General features: G+C 43.0%; 1 protein-coding gene across 2 annotated transcripts in view; it reads left to right on the forward strand.

The window, feature by feature from the left end:
* The window catches only part of CCDC124 (coiled-coil domain containing 124), a 56,572-nt gene that overhangs the window by 19,316 nt on the left and 11,703 nt on the right, over positions 1-25,553 (forward strand). For both annotated transcript variants that reach the window (XM_088478552.1, XM_088478553.1), the window contains exons 3-4: positions 24,315-24,486; positions 24,568-24,688. In XM_088478552.1, the coding sequence (XP_088334678.1) occupies positions 24,315-24,486; positions 24,568-24,688 (293 nt within the window). The remainder of the gene's footprint in view (positions 1-24,314; positions 24,487-24,567; positions 24,689-25,553) is intronic.

The following is a 25,553-nucleotide window of genomic DNA, read 5'->3' on the forward strand; positions in this document are numbered from 1 at the left end:
TTGGTCTCATAATTACAGTTCCTTGTAGCATATACATTGGTATGTGTCTTACAGCTACTGAAGTCCTATTTTTGTTCTTCCTATTAAGAGATAAAATAATATAGGACATTTTTCTGCTTAAAAAAATATTGAGTGTTTAACTGGGACACAATCAGCTGCTGCAGGGTACTGTACCATTGTACCTGGTAAATTGTTTAGTCAAACTTGTTTTCTAAGATTTTCTGGACTGTGTGCTAAGCTAATGGACAAGCACTGGAAAAGCATGTTCTGTGGCCATTCAGAAAGACACAGCCAGAGAGGTTTTATCTTCCTGCCCCCTCAGGATCCTCCGCTTAAATTCCCTACTACAATACTGCCTACATTAGAAACCACTCAACAGTTTCCTATTACCCCACCCCGCCGTTCTGTTGTAGTAGATATTTGACTTTTTAAGAGCGAAATTTGTCTGTTGCTGGAAATAGGTCACTGATTTTATTTGCAATTTGTGGCTTTTTTTTCCTTCTGTTTTAAATAAGTCCACTTTAACTTTATTTCTACTTTCTACAAATGGCTCTAGTGGCGCCAATTGTTTTTCACACACCGGGGTAGATGTATGAAGCTCTGGAAAGTGATAAAGTGCAGAGTGATAAACGACCAGCCAATCAGCTCCCAACTGTCATGTTACAGGCTGTGTTAGAAAAATGACAGCTGGGATCTGATTGGTTGGTTGTTTATCACTCTGCACTTTATCACTTTCCAGAGCTTCATACATCTGCCCCACTATGCCTTTCAAATATTTAACCCATGATTACTACCCAGTCTCCTGCAGGTTTGGACCTTGCAATGCTTCATGGATTGTCATTAAACAGATTCATAAAAAGTTGTGTTAGGGGGGAGGATTCAATCATTTTTTAAACGCATTTGTTACAGGTATTTCAGATTTTTGTAATGGCAATCTTACGTATTATTTCTTTGTTTTCAGTTGTCCTCTATTATTATTACCATTTATTTATAAGGTGCAACAAATTTCTGCAGTGGCTTACAGAAAAAAGATACAAAACAGGTTAACAAAGTAACTGAATAACATTCATAATTAAAAGTATACGTTTAAATATAGCACTTGGCTAATGGCGCGTATCCACTTGCCGACAGTGAAGGACTGAGCGATTACGATATCGTTGTCGTTCATTATACTGTGCAGTGCCCACACTGAACGATATGTCATTCAGTGCAGGTACCCTCCCTCATCCCCGAACATACTCAACCTGACAATATCGTCAGGATGACTCATGTTCGGGCGATGAGCGATGCCAACAAGGACCAGCGGGAGCACGCATCGCTGGTCGTTGCCGGCATATCCACTGCGCAATTAATAAACGCTAATGATGTCGTAATAGTTCAATCGTCCTTTTATATCGGCAAGTGGATACGCGCCTTAAGATTGTGTTCCTAAGCGGAAGGAGGACACATGAGGAAACATGGCCCTGTTCATGCAATCTTGCATTCTAAAAGCAATGGGGAGGAAGTGTGGATATTAGGGAGATACAAGAGGTTACAATGAGTTTTATGCAAAGCAGTGCATGTTGGACAAGTGTCAGAATGATGGACAGCGTTCCGTATGTTAAGGGTAGTGCAAGATAAGTCTTGGTAGTCGGAGGTGGTAATCAGTGAGTAGAGACGGGAGTCATGACCTGAGATAGGGAGGGAAGTAAGGTTGGAGATGTAGGTGGTAGAGAGTGAAATAGCTTTGATGGTGGGGAGTTTAAACTGGATCCTTTAGGGGATAGGGAGTCAATGGAGAAATTAGAGGAGATGGGAGGCACTTCGTAGGGGTGTTTGTTTTTGTTTTTTTGCCAGCTATGTCAAAGCTAAATGTTATATCATATTTTGACAGGGAGTGTTGGTAGCATTCAAAACAGTGCAAGAGCTGTTATAAATTAGGGAGAGATGGTCTGGAACTTGTGCTGGACAGAGCAGTCTCAGGAAGTAATTGGGTTTGAAAAGACACAAATTTGTATATCTATGCTCAGGCCATGCTTGCTTACTACTGGTTTTTTTTGGTTTTTTTCCAACATGTTTTTATGGTAAAGCACTGCAGTACAACAATAATAAGAGTATAATCACTTATAAAATAATAGTACAGAGATTCTGGAAAGTTTTCAAAAGAAAGGCAGGGTAACATAGGCAATGAACCATGAGACATAACAGTGGTACATAACTGAGAAACCATCCATAGATAACATAATCCCCATGGGGCACTTAAATTCAAAGCAACTCAAATGGCTGAAAATAAAGAATACTTATGTTGAAATTATCACCGCAAAGTAAATCGTGCATAACAGAATTCCTAAATACAAGTATACGTATAATTCTGGCACATAGCAGTTGGCTGAGATTGTGCTCCTAAGCCGCAGGAGGACATATGAGGAAACATGGCCCTGTTGGATTGGATAAATTAGGACAAGATAGGAGCAGGGGAGCTGCACAGAGAGGCCCACATCTTAAAGATGATCCACACTGGGATTTGGAAAATCATTGTTTAAACCTCTAGTAACATGGGAGGGTCATTGGACAGTAGATGTTGTTCATACCATAATGGACTCTGATTCTTATTTGGAAAACAGATGGAAGAGTAGTTATTCATCTTTCCCATGTAGCGAAGAACTTTGGTGCCATTTTTTCTTTATCTAATGAAATTTTTCACAATCTACATTGAATAATTTTGCCTTAAAAAGGTTAGGGTGGGGGGGTGTAGGTGTAATCCAGATTTGTAAGATTATTTTACTAGCAGCAGCGTTAATGGCAATAATCCGTTTTCTACAACCCTTAGGGACTTTCTGTCCATTTGGAATCATCCCAATTGTAGCCTATTCTGTAGAGAAGGGTAAATAATTAGTTAATTAAATTAATTTAATGAAAATTATTGGTCCAAAAACCAGAAGTGTCTAAGCCAAGGAGAGGACTGGTCCAATAACAGTGTATTAAATCTGCCTGAGGGATATGACAATGGAATCAATCATGGCATAGTTGATAGGGACATTCCCGCTAGGAATTAATGATGGGGAGAGTAATATATAAAAAAATAAGTCTTTTCTATTGCTCACAATAAGTGAGAGTGCGAGGAAGGAGGGCAACCATTGACTAACACCGGATTGGACCTGTAAATGGTCAATATGTTTTCACAATGAAGCAGTGTCGTGAAATGGCTCGTTGCATGGCCGGTGGAGACCTCAACAACACGTCAAACTGATTTAGCCAAATCTGGTATGAAAATTTTAATAGCAGGACTTAAATAATGCTGTGCCTGGAAAAAATGCCAGGGGATAGTGTCTAAGTACAGGAAACTTCTCCCTGCTTATTTTGTTAAACAATCAACAGTACTGCAATGCTATATACAGTAAGACCTTGCAGAGATTTGACTTCAGCAGTGTCAATGGGTATATAGGAAAGGTTCCTGGACTGCACACCCTAAATATATATAATGGGAGGTGCTACCTGATTAGAATGATTGCAGGCACAGAAACAGACAAATCTCAGGTGCACAACTCCAAATTATTGATAATATATAAATGCAATAAAATTTTGCAATCAATAGAGGTTTTTAGCATAATCTTGGCCAAGGTTATGGACCTACCCACCATATCCAGGTAACCTCTTTAGGGTAGGTCCCTAACATACTAGGGTTCAAATCCAGAGCGCAGGACACCCCCAAACTAGCCCCGCTAAGCCGCCCCAGGGCACCGCCATATTAAGAAAAGTGCAGTGTTAAAGAGATAGTTAAGAGCAGCCACCGCTGCATATAGAAAATGAAAATAAAAGTGAAGTGCCATGTATAATAAACAAACAGTGAAGGGTTAAAATGTGTTATTTTAACACTTTTTTTTTTTTTTAGCATGGGGGACCTGTACAAAAAAATTGCTGAGGAAACCACCTTAGGAAAGTGAGGGGTAAACCCCTGAGAGACCACTTCTCGGAGCCAGGCATCTGTTGTTTGACGCCAAGAGTAGGAAAATTGAAGAAGTCTGCCTCCCACCCTAGGATCCTCCAGGAGGAGGCCGTCCCATCAGGCGCAGGGTTTGTTGTTAGGACTTGGAAGCTGGGCACCAGGCCGCCCAAGACTGCTTGTATCGCGGCTTGGTGGTCTTGTGAGAACTAGACTGCCTGGGAAAGGCCTGTTCTCTTGCCAAACCCTTGGGGCGAAAGGACAGAGAGGAGGACAGCCTAGACTTAGGGGCAGCTGCTGATGGCAGAAAAGCAGACTTTGAGGCTGCCACGGTAGCCTGAATCTTGTCCAACTCTGCGCCGAACAGCTGTCTCCAGAGAAGGGTCTCTCTTTCAGTGCCTCTGCCCATCCTTTGATAGTCTGTCACCCAGGCCACAGCCATAGCCGGCCTAGTGATAACGACGTAAAGCGAGTAGATGGACTTGAGACAAGTCTTTTATCTGTGGCATCTTTAAGAGAGGCTGTAGATGGTAAAGGCAGCGTAGAGCTTCTGACTACATTCCATGCCACATTTGAATCAACAGTGGGAGGGACTTCTCACTTAGTACATTCCTTAGTAGGGAGAGGGTAAAAAGATGCTAGTCTTTTTGGGACCTGGAACAGTTTGCCAGGATTACCCCAAGCTTCTCCCATGAGCTCAGTGAGCTGTTCTGATTGAGGGAGTTCAGCCTTAACCACCTTTTGACGTTTAAACATTGGAGTTTTAGGCTTTGGGGCTGGTTCATCATCCTCTATATTCAGGATTGATTTATCCACTGTTGAATGACTGTGCGACTCGGAGAACCTTATGTGTCATCTGCCGCCTCAGATGATGTGTCCGAATTCGAAAGCTAGGTAGACTGAGAGGATGACACAGTACGCCCATGTGCTTTGGTGGCAAACTGTTTGTCTGTAACTTTTGCCGATAAGCGTCAGACGTTTGAGCCATACTCTGAACTGAGTGGGCATAAATATCTATCCAGGGAGGATGCATATGGGGGCACCTCCCCACTGCTGCAACAACCGCCGGGTGCCGCTGACCTATACATGATCCTTGAAGCCAGATTTTAACTACCCCGTTGGTCTAGTGGGGGAGTGGACGAACCAGTCGTCCCACTGTAGCATCCTTCGGCAGGTCTCCACCGCCGGAGGTAAGGACTGCACAACATGCGATTCGCCGCAAGCGGGGAATCGCCTTACCTGTACTTCTGTGTATTCGGCCACAGTCCTGGGTCCCCATGAAGACCACTTCTGGACAGAACTCTCCGCACAGTAGATGGATGTGCCCTTGCTCCCACTGGTTTCTGCCAGCTCTAAACCAAAGAGCTGGAAAGCTGTACAATAATGAGTGTCTGCAGGCAACAGTGAAGCACAGTGGAGGTTCCTTGCAAGTTTGGGGCGACTGTGGTAGCCTACTTCAACCATCAGGGAGGCACGCAAAGTCGGACAGCCATGCGGGAAGAGGCAAACATTCTGGTCTGGGCCGAAGGTCATCTCCCGGCAATATCCGCAGTGTTCATTTTTGGAGTCCTCAACCGGGAAGCGGACTTCCTAAGCCATCAGGACATACATGCCAGAGAATGGGCACTCCACCCGGATGTCTTTTAACTCCTGGTGGACAAATGGGGCCTGCCAGACATAGACCTCATGGCCTCACGTCACAACCACAATGTCCCCAGGTAGGGGTCCAGGACCAGAGACCCCTCAGCCGCCTTCGTGGACGCTCTGGCAGTGAGGTGGGACTTCGGTCTCGCATACCTCTTTCCTCCGATCTCCCTCCTCCCAAGGGTTCCCCCGAAAGTTCAAGCCTGAAGGCGACACAGTGATACTAATAGACCCAACCTATTTCTTCGAAGTCCATAGCATCCATGGGGCGCCCACCTTGACTCACCTGGCCTCATTGGGGACTTCTCTTTCATCCACTAGGGGACACTGGAGGTGCTTACGCTGTGGTATAGAGGCATGGTTAAGTGGAGCTGGCACTTTAATTAATTTAGAAGTGTGAAGCTCCTCCCCTTCTATTTCCCACCAGCCCTCAGTTTAGAAAATGTGCCTTTGGAGCTGTGCTCCAGCATTACATTTCATTTTTATTTTAATTTAGGTTTATTCTTTTTCTAACATCTTTTACACTTATTAGGTACTCTTTGCCACCTCTCTAAAGGTGGGGTCCGGGTACCTGGCACCTTGTTCTTAGTAGAAGCAGGAAGGAGTGCACAGTGCTTATTCTAAAAGCAACTGACACCATCTTATCGCCACAGCACTTTTCTACACTGACTGCAAGGAAGTAGTGCTGAGCTGAACGGGAGAAGAGACATCCGAGGGAGCGCAGTGAGTATAGTCAGCTGCGCATCCCCCGTCTACTGCCCCACTTCCCGACGCTGGCTTAGAGCGGCCCTATGGCGCTGCTCTCTATATAATGGGTCTCCCCGTGTTACACAGGCTTCCCTCTCCCCGCTAGTAGAACGGCAGTAGTGGGGCAGTCAGAGGGGAAAGTATTATATTGCCAGCATTAAGCAGCGATATTGCATGCCTCAGGAGGAAGCAGAAGGGGGCGGAGTCTAAGTAAGAGCACGGGTTTCTTTCTCTCTCTATACGCGGCTGTTACATCAGCGTGGCTGTCGTTTGTAACACACTACCTGCATATCTCCTCATTACAGGAGAGTGCAGAAGCCACACAGTATGGGCAGAAGGATTTATTCTATTGGCACACATCCTTTCTACAGGCTCCTTTCCAAAAGGGGCTGTGTGTGTAACACTGGGGTGTACAAAGTGCAGCAAATCTGAATTGTTGGGAGGAAGTGATGTGAACCTCCTCCTCTGTTTCCCACTAGCCTTCTGTCTCTATATACTGTCTCTGTTTGATCATAGAGTCTGATTCTGTGTGAGTGGCTGTGGGTGTGTATACCAATGACAGGAATCTCTCTGTGTAGAAGCATATCACATAGCTCAAGGGACTAATGCAGTGGGCAGCACAGATGGTGTAATGGTTAGCATTACTGACTCACAGCACTGAGGTCATGGGTTAGTTTCCCACCACCTGTGTGTAGTTTGTGTTTGCGTGGGTTTCCTCCGTGTACTCTGACACACGCTCCAAAAATATACTGGTAGGTTAATTGACTACCAACATGAAAAAAAATAAATATTACAGGTCCGCTGGCTTTGGACCAGGGCAATCACTGGTTCTAACCCTATAATAGATATGTTTTTACGCCTACTCCTCCATGGGCCACTAACATCGCAGGAGTTAGGGCGACTCTAACATCAGAATTGACGGCAAATAGGAGTTTTAACCAAAATAGCATAGCTCAATGGACTAATGCTCCATAGCACAGTGTGGACATCCTGGGTTCAGGTCCCAGTGAAGTATCTTATCATAATCTGGACTGGTACATATTATGTGTACCGCTTCTACATTGTCCTCCACTGCCTATCATAAGCCTGCACTAAGCTTCCTCTGCCGACTGTCCTCCAGTCAGATGAGGAACCCCTCGCAGCTCCGAGCCGCAGGATTTAGAATCTGCCTCTCAGGGGGTGGAGCATTTTAATTCTAGCGGTCAGGCAGAACTTAATCTACCTGAGGGCAACAGCTTCTAGACCAGCTTTCTGCGGACTGGAAACTACTGGATAAGCCGTTCCGAATCCACGTAGTTTCCCCTCCGGCTATCCATTTCCGTCATCCATGAAGGAACAGTGGGAAACACCTTCTCCAGTAGATGCGTTGTTTCTTGTTTTTTTTTAAGGAAACACTTCCTGTGCCGGGTGCTACGTTGCTTAAGGACTCTTCTGTTCGCAGGTTGGAATCAACACTGGTATCCATTTACACTGCAGCGGGAGCCCAGTTTAGGCTTATGCTTGTTAGCGCCTGAGTTAACAATACTATAACTTCCTGGGCGGACCAGTTGATTACGGGCTTAGATACCTGCAGAGCAGAGTTAAGCCTACTAGCAGAACTCTCCGTGAGTCAGCAGTTTACCTGACCAGGGTTTCCAGAGATATTAGTCAGATCAATGCTTGTATGTCCACTTGTGTCCGCAGCCATTTGTGTCCGCAGAGTTCTCTGCTTACGCTTTTGGCTGGCGGACGCAGAATCCAAATTGGCTGTTGAGGGTCTACAGTTCACAGGTGACATGCCTTTTTGTCCAGAACTGGAAAAATGGATATCCCAAGCCACTGGGGGTAGGTCTTCTTTCCTCCCTTCGACTGCTCCGTCACCCAGGAACACTTACACTGGTCCCTCATTTCATTCCTTCCATAACCCTTTTGTTAAAAGGGCAAGAGGTACCACTCGCACATTAGCTCGTTGGCAGGGGTAGAGGTCGCCCACATACAGTTGTACGTCGACCGGATCAAAAACCAGTTGACCAACAGGTGGCTTGACTGTCTCCCATCCCAACCGGGATCTCCTGCGGTGGGACCTCGCTTACAGACTTTTCAACAAACTGGGAAGACCACTTCAGATCTGGGGGTTCGCAAGCTGCTTTCTGTGCGGTTCTGAATAGATTTCAAGGTTTCTCCTCCACATTGGTTCTTCTCTACGAGTCTGCTGGTGTCCACGGACAAGGCAAGGGTTCTGTAGGAAGCAGTTCGGTCTCTGCAAGAATCGTCAGTGCTAGGTTTCAGTTGCGTTGCAGGTATGGGGTTTTACTCAAACAGCAGGCCACTATTAAACCTCAAGTCTTCAAACCAGTATCTGAAGTTGGAGAGTTTCACTATGGAGTCACTTCAGTCTGTCATTGCGAGTTTGGAACCAGCAGCGTTCCTCATTTCTCTGTATATAATAGATGCACATCACCATGTCCCAAATTGGGAACCGCAACAGGCTTTATTGCATTCTGTGATTTTGCAAACTCTATCAGTTTCGGGTGTTGCTGTTTGGGTTATTCTCGGCTCCCTATGTTTTCACTAACAATCTGAGTCCATCCCAGAGACTCCAGTTCTGGGGATGATCCTAGATACGGCATTATAGAGGATTTTCCTTCCGGAAGACAAGGCACGGGATATCCAGTTGCTCTTTCAGCTAGCCTCAGATCAAAGAGGGTGTCCTTGCTTCTGGGTCTTCGTCTCTTGGGGTAGATGGTAACTTCTTTCAGGGCACTACCATTCGGACGAATCCACTGCCGAGTGTTCCAGCTGGCCCTGCTAACACAGCGGTCAGGGTCTCACCTGCATCTAAATCAACTGATCCATTTGACCACGGCAACCAGGGTGGCATTCCTCTGGTGAACACAATGCAACAGCCTCTTGGCGGTTCGAAGATTCGGAGTGTGGGATTGGATAATAATGCTTACAGACGCCAGCCTCCGAGGATGGGGAGCTGTGGTCCTCGACTATCACTTTCTGGTTGGTGGTCCCTACAGAAAAGACTGTGTCCCGTAAATGTGTTGGAATTTGGAGCAGTTTCCCATGCTCTGATAAAAGCAGCACAGTTTCTAAGTTCTCTACCGGTACGAGTTCTGTCAGACGACGCGATGGGCGTCGCTTACATCAACCGCCGGGCCGGCACTCTAAGTCACCTGGCCATGCGAGAAGTATCTCAGATTCTCGAGTGGGCTGAGAGTCAGTCAGTAATCCTGTCAGCAGTATTAATCATGGGAGCGGACAACTGGGCAGCGGACTACCTAAATCGCCAGGATATCCATCCCGGGGAATGGAAGCTTCACCCACACGTGTTTCACACACTGGGGTCGTCCGCAGGCGGACCTCATGGCGTCAGGATTAAACATCAGCGACCAAGATGCGTGTCAAGAACTCTGGATCCACAGGCAGAGGCTGTAGACACCCTAACAGTTCCATGGGCCTACAAGATGGTTTTACCTGATTCCACTAATTCCTCGTCTTCTGAAAACTAATAAAACATGAGTCGGACTTAGTCATTCCCGTGGAAGCGAAATGGCCTCAGAGGAGTTGGTTCGTTGGTCCTTCTTGGCAGTTGATCCGGGTAATGAGGTGGTCCTTGAATCCAATATCTTTAGACGGAAGGGCATTCCAGACTCTTATGTCGCGCCAGGTAACCGGTTCGGCTGCGCATTATCATCGTATCTGGTGCTCTTCTATCATATGGTGTTACAGTCGGGGCCTTCCGTCAAGGATGTTTCGTTATCCTGTTTTTTTTTTACTGCTCTCTGATCAGGATTAGTTTCTGGTCTTCGCATAGGATCATTAAAAGTGCAGATTCTGCTCTTTCTAATTTCTTTCAACACAGGTTGGCCCTCTTACCTGCGATGCAGACTTTCTTCAGGGAGTGTTGCGAGTGCAGCCACCTTTTTTGTAACTCTTATGGCTCCCTGAGACTTATTATTTTTGTTTCTTCAGTCTTCCATGTATGAACCTCTCAAGAGGTTGATATTACGTATTTGTCTTGGAAGACTGTCCTCCTCCTCGCTATGGCTTAGGGCTTCCGAATTGGGAGCTTTGTCTTATAGGCCTTGTGTTTCATGATAGGGTGGAGCTCAGGACGCAAGCTACTTTACTCCCTAAGGTTGTGTAGGCATAAATCAGCCTATTGTGGTACCTTCTTTGGTAGGGGACTCAGGTATTTCTTCTACCCTGGATGTGGGTAGAGCTCTCCGCCTCCACGTTGCTTGGACGACATCCTTACTCGAGTCTGAGTTGGTGTGTGTGTGGTGGTGTTGTTTTTTTTTTTTGTTTTTTGTGTTGGTCCTCCATGAGGCTGGTCGGAAGGGTTGGCCAGCGTCCAAACAGGTTTGGTACGTTGGCTTAGACTTACCGGTAAATCCTTTTCTCTGATTCCACAGGGGACACTGGATGCCCACCTCTGCGCTCTTCGCCTGCCTGTTCAGTTTGTACCATATGTTGTATAGTTTTGTTGTTGCGTGATATTCTCCTCCTTTCACTCCTGTTCTCCATCTCCTCTCGGTCTTCATTTTCTAAACTGAGGGCTGGTGGGGAATAGAGGGAATGGAGCTCCACACTTCTAAATTAATTAAAGTGCCAGCTCCAGCTAACCACGCCTCTATACCCCAGCGTAAGCACCTCCAGTGTCCCTTGTGGAATCAGAGAAAAGGATTTACCGGTAATTACCAAAATCCCATTTTTTTTTATTTTTTTTTTTCCTTTCTTGATCACTGATTCCTTCATCTTCTGGGAGAGTGTTTTTAAATTAAACGTATAATGGAAGTGATTATCCACTTCTTAGAAGCTCATTTATTAGTGGTTACATTTGCAATGCAATCTGGGTGCAATAAGAGCACCCGTGATCGCATTGCAGGATGCGAACACATCTTCCCAATGTATGAAAAAATACACGCCGGGACAGAGGCTTCGAAAGGAACCAGTCCCTGCGATGTGCAGGGAGTGAAGTGAACGCGTCAGTGGTCTCTTCAGTCCTGTACTGGGACTCAAGTGCATTCGCAGTCTACAGGCCATGCTTGCACCGCGGCCATTGCCGGGGACGTTTCCTCCGAAGCGCGCTCCTGGTAAATTTTGCAAGGTCTAGCCTGTACAACGGCAAGCTTTTCGCATTCCGGAGCTTGGTAAATCTGACTGCATTGCATAGGTTTCTATAGGTGTTGTGGCTGCTGGCGGAAATAGATGGACCGCAGCAAATATCTGCGATATCTGCTGCAGTCCCTCCATAATACATCTAGGCGAAACTAATTATTTGAGGTTATCCCCACGAAAATTGGTGTTTTCAGGGCATATGCCTCAAATATTTAATGATAAATGGGCCCCTTAGTCTATCGGGGAACCATAATGAGCAAGTTGTCATTGTAAGTGGTTTGTTTTACAAAAGTATGGATGCTTCTATTAAATGAAAAGGACCACCCCCCCTTTGGTCTTTATGGGTATATTTACGAAAGCTCAATTTTAGTTGATTTAAAATCGATCAACATCAATGTTGTGTTTCTGGGTCTAAATCACATATTTACTAATGCATACAATTTTTGCTTTGTTTTTTTTATGCATTAGTAAATATGTGCTTTAGCTCCAGAAACACATCGGTGTTGCTCAAATCGACCTTTAGTAAATATACCCCTATGTCTCAGGTGGGCAATACATTAAAGTTTATGGGCAGGGGTATTTGTAATAAAATATTTTTTACATTTTAACAGGGTTTTTTTTTTATTTTGTTTTTTACTATTTCATTTTATTTTTGATCCTCCATGGCAGACATTACAGTGGATAGCTTCCCTTTAGATTAGATAGTGAGACTTCATAAAAAGGCCCCTAGACCATATATAATGCAGTTCCTCGTCTTCCCCGTGTATTTCTGTGTAGGTTAAGCAGTGTTGTTTTTGTTTTCGGTACCTCTTTTCTGGGACAGTGCTGAGCTAGCCAGTAATGCCAGTCTGCTACCTCTGGTTGCGGGTTGTTGAACTTAAGTGTGTGCATCTGGATTGATGCCAGTGTTAGTAAATGCATGCTCTCTGAAATGCGCCAAATATGAGGGACTATACAGCAGACAGAGGACTCTGAACAACAACTAAAAGCATCTGGTGTAGAATCTCTTGAGTATGGCCTTAAATTGGTTAGCTTTTAAGCGTTTGAGTTCACAACCAGTCATGCAATGCGCCCCGTCATCTCCTTTCTTCTGATTAGCCACCTTGCTATCGCCACCCAGGAACGCCCTATGCATTTCCAAAAAATTTCTAAGACCATGTGTCTCAAACGCTACTGCACATCATGGGACACATTCCCTTTGCAACTTTTTAAATGCACAGGTGAAAAACATTAATCATTTGCGCAGTTATCGGCATTCTGTCCGACTCCAAATCAGGCCGTAGATCTCATGCATGCATGTAATGTAGTTGGGATAAAGCCGTCTGGAAGCCGGCGGTCGCCATTTAGACCGTTGGGTTCCAGACTACATCCCCATGTAATGATGAGGAATTGCAGAAGTGGAGTTCGGTCCCTAAGGTAGATTCCACCATAGCCAGCATGTCTACCAGAACTACAATTCCTATTGAAGTCAAGTGTCGCCATGACCTCTGTCCAGAGTGCTCAGAGAGAAAATGAACCGGCAATATCTTTTAAAAAGTGTGGAAATAATGCAATCCCGTGTGAGGCACCTTTGGACACCATTGCTTTTTCAGCAAGGTCTGTGGCAGCAGTGGCTAGAAGATCCCTCTCCAAGCTCCTGCACAGCTGACACTTAGTCATAGTATAGTTTAACTAAACTCCCATTGGAAGGGGCTCTTCTATTTGGAGACAAATGAAAATCCCATATACTGAAGTCCTCTGGAGGGTAATCAAACCATTTGTCAGTATTTTCATCCTCCATCATATCTGAAATTTAAAGACGCTATAGGTCAGGAAGGCAATACAACAGGCAGAATATGCCTTCCACATCTAGTGTGCCCTTTTATGATTAACCATGATAAGCCAAATCTAAAGATCCAACGCTGGCTATTGCCAGAATCCATACCTCCTAACACCGGTAAGGGGCAAAGTTGTTTGATATAATCTGTACATATTTATGCATGTTAAAGAATATTGTGTTTTAGATATTGTTAGGGCTATTTCACACAACAAATTTGTCCATCCGGCAAAAAAATTTTACTTTTTTTTTTCTTTTTCTGTTTAATTTCAGTGGAAGTTATAAATACATTAGGGCTTTCACTCTGCATGAACACTGCACGGTCGCCATGTTACACCTGTAATAACCCCTGACTAGACCGGCTGCCGTCCATGGTCCTCAGTTTTAAAGTTTGAAAAAAGATTGAAAACACACGGCATTAACATTACACACGGCACAAAACCTTTGCTTGTGAAAGTGACTGAACCACGGAAAAAAAACCTCTTTTTTTTCGGACGGACAAAACCGTGTTGTGTGTGTGTTTGTGTAATAGCCCTAAGGTAGGTAAAGGTACATAGTAGAATCAACGTAAAGAAGCATTGCTTTTGAGGTGCAAACCCGGTGCTGATTGGCTGGGAGTTGCAAGCCTGGAATCGACGTGTTGGAGAAAGTAGGTGAGGCAAGAGCGCCTCCTACGGCAGAAGCCTCACATGTTGTGCCGCCATCGCGACCTCCCTCTTTATGTAATAGCTATGTCACGCAGCCAGGTGGCAAATCAGGAGCCGAACTGGGCAGAACGTAAACAGTGTCTGCACATGGCTAGGGCACGGGGTCCATATGAGAGCACAGACCACCAGTAGTGCGTGAGAACAGCAGCCGCTGACGGTCACCCCTATCTCGCTTCCCCAGGGTCACTGTGCCAGCTCTGTGTTCTGGTAGATATCGTGACATTTTCAGGTTAGCTATGTTGATTTTTTTTACATAGTACTGTATATTTATACTGTAATTTATTTCTGATTTGAAATCCGTTGCAAAAGAATCACATTATCTTAATTAGTCTTTGAGATATACAAAGAGCGTTCTGTGTGTGTGTGTATGTGTGTGTGTGTGTGTGTGTATATATATATATATATATATATATATAATTTTCATTTTCCTTGAAGTACTCCATGGCAGCCTTGATTTGTTATCCAAGTAAATGTATACTCTTCAGAGACCTCTTGGAAAGTTATTCAAAAACACCGGGTAAGAGTGGGGGCTGCATATATATGTTATAGGGGCATTTTTATTTAGACACTCTACCTAACATAGAAAGCAAACTCCCCATTTTAGTGGTTGGCATGTAGTGTTTTCAAGGCAAAGGATGGTCCTTGGTGCACTACAGGTCCTAGCATGCTCTGAATGCCAGGACATGCTGGCACTTGCGGTTTCACAGGTGCCACTTGTCCTGGCAGCAATAGGCATGTTAGAGCTTGTAGTTCTCCAGGCGCCAGCATGCCAAACCACTTAATGGCGGCCTGGGCATGCTGCAGCCTGTTGTACAAAAGGGATAAATTTTTATTTAATAACAGTCACTGTCCAGGGATCCCATTACATTTGGCTCAGCTTCCTAAATTGCACAGTAGTGTCCTAATATCACAATCTACTGTAACACAGATTTAGGGGTTCATGTATCAAGTAGTGAAAATAGAGAAGTGGACCAGTGGAGAAGTTGCCTATAGCAATCATTCAGCTTCTAACTATCCCTTTATATAACGAACTTGGTAAATGCTGCTTTGGGTAACCTCTCCACTCTTTTTACTGCTTGATACATCAACCCCTAATTTGTAAAGCTGGCAGCTCTGAAACTGAACTGCAGTAAATCACAAGCATTTAAAAAAAAAAAAAAAAATGTTAAGTAATATAATGTTAGAGGATACTCCAATTTAGGTGTAGTTACTCACACACTGGTGGATTTTTAAGAGGGAAAAATTAAACCTCATGGTAATGTTTTACTCCATGTGCTACATAATAAATTAATAAAATGGCTGAAGGGTGATTCCCATCTATAGTTTTGGTGAGACAATCTTACAACTAATTGGAATTTGTACTAGCAAAATTCCTCTTCTTTATTTCGAACTACTGTTTATTTAGCCCAACACATTTTAGCCTCAATATTTTGTTTATATGACAAATATGCTGTTATTTGGTTACTTTTTTGTTTGGTGAACTTGCACAATATACTCTTATGCCTGGATAAACTACATTCCGCTTTGAACATTGCTTACCACATTACCCGTGTCATCGCTTCCTTTGTCTCCTTTCGGAGTGGAGTGTTTATTAAACACTTGATCAGACAGCTATAGAACTGGCATTAATAATGCAAAAGACACATCATTAAGTGTGCATAGCAATTTGACACCAGGATACAGATGGAAGTTGAATCACTTTAGGTCCACCAGATAGCAATGTTCTCTAAAGACAGTGACCTGTTTAATTGGTATAAACTTTAAAGCTTCCTTAAATAATGTATTTCCGCCAATGTTTGTATGAAATCTTACTTGGTTTCAGAACCTCATTAAACTTGTCATACACCGTTTCGAAAAAGTTGCTAGCCAGATTTTCTACTGGTGTTTCTCCGTCGCACAGTTTTCTTACTTCAGTTCCAGCTGCCCCCATGTGCTAGAATGATGTGGTGTTTCTTTTAAACTGCTTGCAGAATGAGGTTTCCAGCATTGACTATTGCTGTCTGCAGGTTCTGTGTGTCTTATTTTGCAAACCAACATCTTCTTGAGCCTAAATGCTTCATTGTAAAATGATATACAAAAAAAACAAACAAATCGTACTTCAACTAAAGACTGGTTCATACTTCTTTTACATTTTTTTTAAGAGTGCCCCAACAACAAGCCCTCCTTGGTTCTTTCTTTTTTGCACTCTTTATACAAGAGTTAAACTGGGTACACACTATACGATGTATCGTGCAATCTATTATTCACATCGTATAGTGTGTACGTCCAATCTGTCATTCGCTGTCATCCTTCATTGTATCTTCCCATCTGCTGTCCTGCATAGCATTCGTGTATGATGCAATGATTGATGCGGTGCTGTTACATGCAGTATGTTACGATACATAAGGCCATTTTATGCCAGTTCATGCAGTGTGTACGGTACGTGTGATTTGTCACAGGGTTGCACCATCTTGTGTGTACCCAGCTTTACAGTTAACACTGGCTCATGCAAAACCGCTGTAAGTGGCATAAAGAGACATTTATTTCCCCATCTGGCAAGTCCCCTACACTCAAACATAAATTAAGTCAGATTTTTAACATTGTTTATTCCTTGTACAAATGAGTCACATTTTAGCTGTACAAAGCTTTTCAAGACGAATACTCTAAAAGCAATATCGCCATTTATTAAATGAAAAGTGAATCGACTGACCCTAAATGGATGAGGAGTATCTCTCTCTCTCTCATTGTTTTTTATTTATTTTAATAATAGTGATATATTGTGCTCGTCAAGACCATTAAATCCAATATTGCAGTTCACAAACACCTTTATGGCAGCATATAAATAATTATACCATTCTACATGGCTGTGGGGGTGACACAACATCACAATAGGGTGTAGTATATTTTGTAGACACTGATGAAATGTCGACCTGATTAGAGTGTCAACAAAACATCCCTGGTAGTGGTGTCTTACCTCTGTCCAGCATTTCGAGCGATGTCTTTCGGGTCCGATGACTTCATGCGGCGCTTCCAGATGTGAGTATTGCTAACTCCCCCTAGTGCCTAACCCACCGCTCCCTAACCCTCTGTTCCATGCAGAATGTCCATATTGTGAAAATTTCGATATTCTGCAGATGCCGACATGTTAATAGTCAACATCATAACTGTCAACAATGGTGTAGAGTTTATGAATGTCAACATTATGGCTACAACCCATCACAATATCACAAAGGTCTTGATAGCAAGCCTGACTCCAAAACTATCATATTTTGAATGTATGATCACACCTCCCTGGCAGGATAATTTGGTGAGGAGATGAAGATAGTGAAGAAAGAACATATACTAGAATTGTACCAATTGGCGAGCTCTCTCTGCAATTAATCATTCTAGTGCTACAATAGAAACTAGGTAAATTCCTGTAGCATGAATATTTTTAATAATTCTTGCATTATTGGACATTCCAAGACTAATGGTGCATACACACTGTCAGATGAACGATTTACCAACGATTTGAATGATTTTTGGCTGTATTAAAATGAATGGAATCGTCCAAATCTGACTGCAAACACATCAGATGTCCGATATCGTTATCTGACAAACTGGAACACGCATCGTTCATCTGACAAACATGTCGGATATGTCAGATTTTCCTTCAGATATGAACGATTTTTTAAATCGTTATTGTACAGATCTGAAGGGAAATCTGACCGTGTGTATGCACCATAAGTGAAAAATATAGAATTAAAGCCATGCATGGAATCAATACTTTCCTTGATATGGCAGACCTGTTTTGTGCCAGACCCAGAACTCCTCTCCAGCTTCCAGCCACTAATGTACCGCTTGAATGGTTGTCCTTGGCATCTCCAAAACACTGAGAATGACATCTGGTGTTTCTAAAACTGCCTTTGTCTGCAATTTTATTCCTCTTCTACATCACACAAATGTTCTCTGCTACAGGGATTGAAAAAAAAAAGTGTATAATTGAAGTGCCTTACTTTACCTTCTCTATAAAACTGCAAGCTTCACTGTGTGGGGAGTGTTTTATAAAATGGAGTCTGTAAAATGTGGTTTAAAAATGCTGTAAAGCTTTATTGTTGTTGCAAACAAAACAAATAATCACTCCCTTTTAAAAGGGGTTTTTTCCTGACAGGAGTAACTTGAATCATGTTTAACAGAATTTTGCATCAAAACAAATCATGGGGGAGAACATTTGACATCTTATTTTTATTACAAAAAAATACATTTTATTCAAGAGATAGATGTAGCATAAATAATTAGCAAACAGACTGAATAACTGGTAGCAAGGCAAGTCTAAAGTAGGTCTTATACAAAAGCAAGTCTACAACAGTTCAATGTAATAATATAGATGAGTTTTATTCAGTAAGTGGCACTCCATGTGTGGTAAAAGTACTAAGCGTACCATTATGGAACTTGTAGTGTCACCGCTTACGAAGTGTCATGGTTTGTCTCCTCAGGTGTAGAAGTAGGTTTTGTGAGGATACTCTGTGATCCCTTTCTTCCTCGAAGAAAGAAAGACCCACCTTGCACACTTATACCTTCATTACACAACACACAAGGTAACCATGTAAACATTAAATTATTCACTATATACAATAATGCTAGGTAATATCAGTATATCCAGAGTTCCCTCCACCCCCTTACAGTTCTAATGTTCACTTAGCATTGTAGTGCAAGCAGGGTTCCCATGGGATGCGACTTCCGTTATTGCTTACCAGAACAAACTAGGTGAGAGGTCTACCCTGGGGCGAGCTGGATGTGATGTATCTTCACAGCGACAATCTTCCAGATCCTAGACTCTTGGCCATGCACCCTCTACCAGTGTGGTAGGTACTGGGAGTGACTGCTCGTCATCCCACTGCTGTGGGCACAGAGGGCCACTGGTCTACAGTTGGCTCCTGATGCAGCAAGCTGCATGGTTAGTATTCCTAGAACCAGACCGAAGCCGAAACTCCGTTCTTTACAAATGTTTTAACCCCCTCCTGCCTTTTGTTCTGATCAGTACGGAGATCCCCTGTATGAATGGCCATTCCAGATGACTACATTGGCTGGTTCAAATAAAGGGGCTGATCAGAGCATCTTTGCTAAATTTATTTCCCCTCTTTACCCACTGCTGATTTGGAGCCTCAAAGATTTCTAGTTTCTATGATTTAAGGGAAGCTCCCTAGTTTAACCCATACCTTTTGTGATATCACCAGGCTTTCATCTGTTCAAAGCTTCCTATGGTACCAGAGGGAGCGGGATTTGGTGACATGGCTGTCAGGTTGGAACATCATGTTCTAAGTCTAACTATTACACCTCAGTGTATCATCGCTGAAGTGATGAAGAGTTAATACCTAAATGCGCATTAATAGGCAGGATGAAAATATTTACAGCACAGTTACCATATCACAGCACACAAGCTCTTTCCTGTGAATCTATCTCACCTTTATATGCTTCTCAGACACAAGTATCTTCACGCGCCCAGACTACCCTGGGATGTGTCTTTACACTCTCATCCATCACATTGCCAAGGTGCACATATGTTGTAAACCAGCATTTAAGTTCTTAATCATATTTTAAGGAAACTGCGGAACTTGGAATGGGCTATATAAAGTAGTGTGTCCGTTTCACTACAGTGGAAGTGGGAGGTACATGAATTAATAAATAAATAAATAATGGTAGTCCCTCATTTCGTCACAGGTTTCAACAGTTTTCTGGGAATGGCCACTAAAGAAACTGGACACAAGTTATTCCGGACTGATCTTTTTCTGCAGGGTTAAGGCAGAGTTGCTAAGTTGCACAAAGGAACAATGGCTGAATGACTACAGAAATGGGAGAACACTTGCTTTGTATTGCCATGCAATAATGAAGTGGCCTGGTGAGCATTCTGTAATTATTGTAGCTCAGTCAACCAATAAATAGAGTGGGGAAATTTTTATTAAAACTAGTCTACAGGTATACTTTCAATTTCTAAACTGTACTAGGAAAGATGTCTGAATTCCCTTTCCTGCATTAACTGTAAAAGAGGGGCCAATACTTTAATTATATTAAATAGTCAATCTCCTTAACCACTCGCAAAGGCAGTTTCCAGTTTATAGAACAAATACTAGTCATTTCTGCTCTGAGTTAACACATTGTTAGACTTATGTTTCACTATATATTCACAATCAACCGGTGCCGAAATCCTGAAAGGTCGGGATCCTTACACCAGTATCCCGAAGGTAAGTATCTGGGTGTTAGGTATCGGGCTTAGGTTAGGCGTTAGGGTTAGGCATCGGGGAGGGGGAGGTTCGGTTTAGGCACTAGGGGGGAGGTTAATAATAATCATTTTTATTTATATAGTTCTTTTCTCCCATAGGACTCAGTTGCTTTACAGACATCAAAAAACTTGGTACATTGTAAAAGGATTTGGTGTTGCAGATAATAGAAAACCACGCAGAGATAATTAAAATCAACTGAAACCTAGAGAGCACAATAAGCATATTGCAGGGTTGTTGCAGATATTTTGGGAAATAACTTCCATGTGTTATATATTGCACCCACGAAAGGTACCAAATGAGGCAGCCATCTTGGGCGCACTAGGATTACCCTGGGTGGAATAGGTTACGCCTAGAAGAAAAGACACAAAATGGGTGGTTGCAGCGTCCTGATGCTAGGAGTAGGGTCCCACCATAATAGTCAGGTCCATGTATTTTTCATCCCATCCACGAGTGTACAAGGTGAGGCAGCCATGGTGGGCGCACTACGAAGGTTGCACTGTGGGAGATAAGCCATACAAGGACCCAAGGCATATATGGGAAAAGTGACACGTGTAGACGGGCAGGAAACTGCGCTAGTATATAGACAGAAAAAACTAAATATATATTTAAACCAGAAATCAATCAAATAAAGTGTGACGTGGTAGGTATATTAGATGGTGGATAGGTAGTGGAAGGCTATATTAACCACAAATCTCTAGGCAATGAAAATGTTATCAAACATATTATTTAATAATATATAAAAAATTAAATACATAAAAGTGACACGTGTGGCAGTATGATATACCCTGTGTGAATAGATCCACAAGAAGTACATCCTGTCCATGGAGACTGCACTTCAGTGGATGTATAGCACACCAGTATATCATACAGTGGGGTGGAAGTACATTTTACAAAACACGGATTAGTAAATACAGCAAACAGTGCTGCAGTTCGGGCATGACATATACGGGTGACTGATACATTTGAAATATGAAATGCACTGAATTAATATTCACATGTTTGTTCCTCCTGCCCAAGAAAGAACCATCCGAGGCAGCCATCTGGGACGCACTGCATAGGTTGCATCTGGCTGGGTGTGCAAGTAGCGAAAGTATAACGTCCAGGTTAGGTTTAGGCACTATGGGGGGGAGGGTTAGAGTAGGCTGTTAGAAAAATACTCACTGCTGTTCTCTATGGGTGTCGGGATTCTGACCAGCGGCATCCTGACAGCCGGGATTTCATACCCAACCCATTTATGAAACGTGCAAGGAGTACTGTATATGCTTAGATCCTGGACACACCACAAGGGCAGAGATACTGTACTTGCATCAGAAAAAGATTGCATGCATAATTTTAAGACCATACACATTCTCAATAACACAGCAATCTTCAATAACAATCTTACATGTGATAAAAAGCAGTTTAGCATAGATGGTCCAAAACTTTATCATGTTCGTTACTGTTTTATAAATGTCCTTTTTGTGTGTGTGTGTGTGTGTGAGTGTGAGTGTGTGTGCGTGCGCGCATCCTCGATTCCATTACATTTCTCAGAAGTATTCTAAAATCAAAATCTAGCATATATCTCTAATACCAGTGGTTCCCAAATTCAGTCCTCAAGACACCCCAAATAGTCCAAGTTTTAAGGTTATCCATGCTTAAGCATAGGTGACTTAATTCGTACCTCAGTCAGATTGATTATGCCATCTATGCACAAGCCTAGATATCTGTAAAACCTGAGCTGTAAGGGTGCCTTGAGGACCAAGTTTGGGAGACTCTGTCTGATATAATATAGCAATCTAGTGAAGAGTCCATATTCGTTTACCGCCACTGTCCCAATACCGCCGCCAGCATATAATGCCATTATTACGCATAGTACAACATAAATGCTCCAGTTACAAACTACTGTATTTCACGCACTATAAATACTAGTTCTTATCCATGCATTTCATATACTCAAGTATTGTCCTACTGTATAGTGTCCTCCATACAGAGCCTTATTAAGCATGAAGGGAGTTATGTGTGGAAGGGTATGGTACTTGCATGCCAGGAATTCTGATGGAAGAAGAGGTCTGTGGAGGGCAGAGTTTGGATTTATTATACAGATCGCCCAGTATCCATAGCACCCATGTGTATTCACTGACATAGCATGCATGGACATACAGTCTGCCGGCCGTGTATGTATCAACTTATTAGCCTGCACAGACTGTGCTTAATCCTAAATGTGGCACATGCTTAGCATCCCGAGGTCAATCTAAATCATAATTATATTTAAAAAAAATGAATTAGTGTGCAAAATTGATCCTTGGGAGTCTAAATAATGTTTTATTAAAAATGGCTGTATATAGTAGCCTCTGCTCTGCAGGATAAGAGATGGGGAGGGAGTTGAGCCTTTAAGTGTATTTTAGAACGTGACCTAATAATCTCTTCCTAGCTTCTGGTCTCTCAGGGTGGAGATTCCAGAGGTATTTTTGGTGGTAATGATGGTTCTGGTCATTGTCAGATATTTTTTTAAAAAAAGCTCTTTAGGATCAGTTACGCCAGGTCGCTAGCTGGCGACGGTCCTCCCGGGATTGGGGTGTCTGAGCCCGCCGCTGGGAGGGAGCACAGTTCTAGCCATGCAAATGCTGCCCCAGTCTCACCCATTGCATGAGGGCGTCGCTGCAACCAGCCATGACTCCCAAAATTGTCCATGTCCCAACAATAATAGTTTAGGGATTGGTTGTTGGGTCAGCGCAGCCAGACACATGGTGCATGTCCTGATTGACTAGGGAGGAGAGCTGTGTGTCCTGCAAGCCACTGAGAGTTGTGAGGGGAGGGGGCAGCACCTCCCTTCAGCTCTCTTGTTGACTGATTCAGAGATGGACGCAAATCCTGTCGCGACTGCGTCTTTTAATGCAGACTATGCAAAAATATGCAAATGTTTCAGCTGCCAGTTTTTGTATTAAGATGCCTACCAGCGGCTTTGCAAATCCAACCGCTTGGGTGCAAAGATGCAGCATCGGACGCAGATCAATTATTGAAGTAACCCTATGGCTGTCTGAACTGATATGCTGGAGCAACTGCATACAGGATCGCAGTCACCGGCTGAGACACGCCCTGAAAACTGTTGTGACACACCTGCATTTGAATCGCTACCCCTCATTGCCACCCACAAACGGTCGCTGCCTTTCAATCACTTTGCAAATAAATCCTCACTGCAAGCAACAATGGTAATCCATCGGAACGCATGCGACACGTGCAGTAATAAAAACATCGCCCACTTGCGAAACCATCGGCATTGCATCCATATCTGAATCAAGCACTTAGCTCATTATATAATGTTGGAAAGGAGGCAAAATGTAGCAGCTTGACCTCTCAATATAAACTATGCATTTAAGCAATTTGCATGCTGTACAAAGCTTTTTTTTCGATTACTTGTTATTATTTTCTATATTTCTTAGAACATATGCTAAATTCCAGGTGAAAACGTCCTTGCAGGATTAATGTGAAAAAGATGCTTGGAAAATTGCTAGTGTGACTACAGTGTGCAAATGCAATTTTTTACTTTGTTTCGATTTCAGGAAAGAAAAACTCAGTTTTTGTACCTAGCTCCACCTAATTTGGCGTGGTGGTGTAGTTTGAACAGCTATTTTTGAAGTTCGTCAGGGCCACATAGTGCCCACCAATTAGGCCGTGGAGTCTCTGATCAGAGCTCAAACGGAAGAGCAGTGAGGCGGAGGATCAACTGTCACACTGCACCTGTACTGACACTCATTTCCTCCACGCACATTTTCATGTGCCATGCTCTCCAATGTTGGTCTGCAGTGCAAAAAAATTAAGGCTGCAGATGTACTTCAAGGTCTATTCTTCAACCCGGGCAATCCCATCTATTAATTCAAAAACTGAGATTTAAGAAGCAAAATGTTTGCGATACTCTTGTAGAATTAAATTTGTGCAGAGAATAAAAGGAAATGGTAAGATTTTCATTGTATCACTTGACTTCTGTTTACACTGAATGCTCATATCAGATTCCAGTTCTTTATACATTTTCCTTGATATTTTACTATTTATAGAACCAGGAAGTTTGGGGAAAATGCACTTCATCTGGTTTTCTTGATTGATTTATTTTTTTTAATTTTTTTTTTATTGCATTAAAATGTTTATTTTGTCAGGATGAAAAGGAAAAACGTCGTCTGGAGCAGCTAGAGAGAAAGAAGGCTAGCCAACGCTTGCTAGAAGAGGAGGATGCCAGGCTTAAGAGTAAACAGGCAAAACCTGTAGTACCCACTAAGGTGACAAGGGCTCAAATAGAAGAAACTCTGCACAAAGAGGAGGAAGAGAGAGGTTAGATTGATATAGTGAGGGCACATCTGTTCCTATCTTACCCATTCAAAGTCTTGAAACTAACTAGCACTTTCTTTCTAGTTCCTGTTGAAAAAACCAAGACGCACCTAGATATACCGCTGGAAGAAAATGTAAACCGTCGCATGTTGGAAGAAGAGGAGGTTGAAGCGCGTTCTGTAGCAGATGCCATTGCTGCACTAAGGTTGGTAATACACTTCCATTACAAGTGCACAGTGTCTTAATCTTTATCTTGATTGCCCGGCAAGCTTTCAGGAGTTAGTCTACACCGTGACATCTGTCTAATGCTGTATATGCACAGGCCAGTCCTCCCACTTGCCCCAGTGGTGAACGTATAGGGTCTTTGTCCATAGAGACTGCATATATAGGCTGCATAGATTGTACTGTGCCAAGAAATAGAATAATTCTGTCTCTGTGGCCTGTTAATACAGTCAGAAGATGATGGTATGCAGTTATCTTCTTACCAAATAATAGTGAGCCAATTGTTTTTAATTGAATTATACACATACATGCATCACTTGTGTGGCTGTTGTCTCTCAAATGTTGGAGTTTAGCTTTCCAATGATACTTCCTTCATAAAAAAAAAAAAATAGTGAAAAAAGTCACCTATTGGGGGAATTTGGCGATATACAGTGTTTTTTGTGGAATCCAGCTTCCCATGTCCTAACTAGTCTCCCTACACTATCACAGTAGGTAAGTAGCAGCCCATTGTGCACCCTCCCACACATCATCTCACTTACCGTTTGGCCGGCTCTGGGTAGGAGATGGAGAGACTGCAATGCTTGCCTCCAGTGCAGGGTTAGTCAAGATGGAGGGAGCAGCCTGGAACCTCCTCCTGGCGGGGATGGCTCTGAGCAGTGAGCTACACTGTGACTCAGTCAATAAGACCCTCTGCACTAATGTTTCTATATGAATGTATGTATAATATATACATATAGAAATATACACACCACAGTTAGGTTTATAAGTATTTGCACGCCACACAATTTTTTGTTATTTTAGCTGTTAGTTATAAAGTGAATATGGTTTTATGGTACAGACTACCGGCT

Source organism: Taudactylus pleione, unplaced genomic scaffold (genome assembly GCF_031769625.1).
Source record: "Taudactylus pleione unplaced genomic scaffold, aTauple2 ptg000214l, whole genome shotgun sequence".
NCBI classification, from domain to species: domain Eukaryota; kingdom Metazoa; phylum Chordata; class Amphibia; order Anura; family Myobatrachidae; genus Taudactylus; species Taudactylus pleione.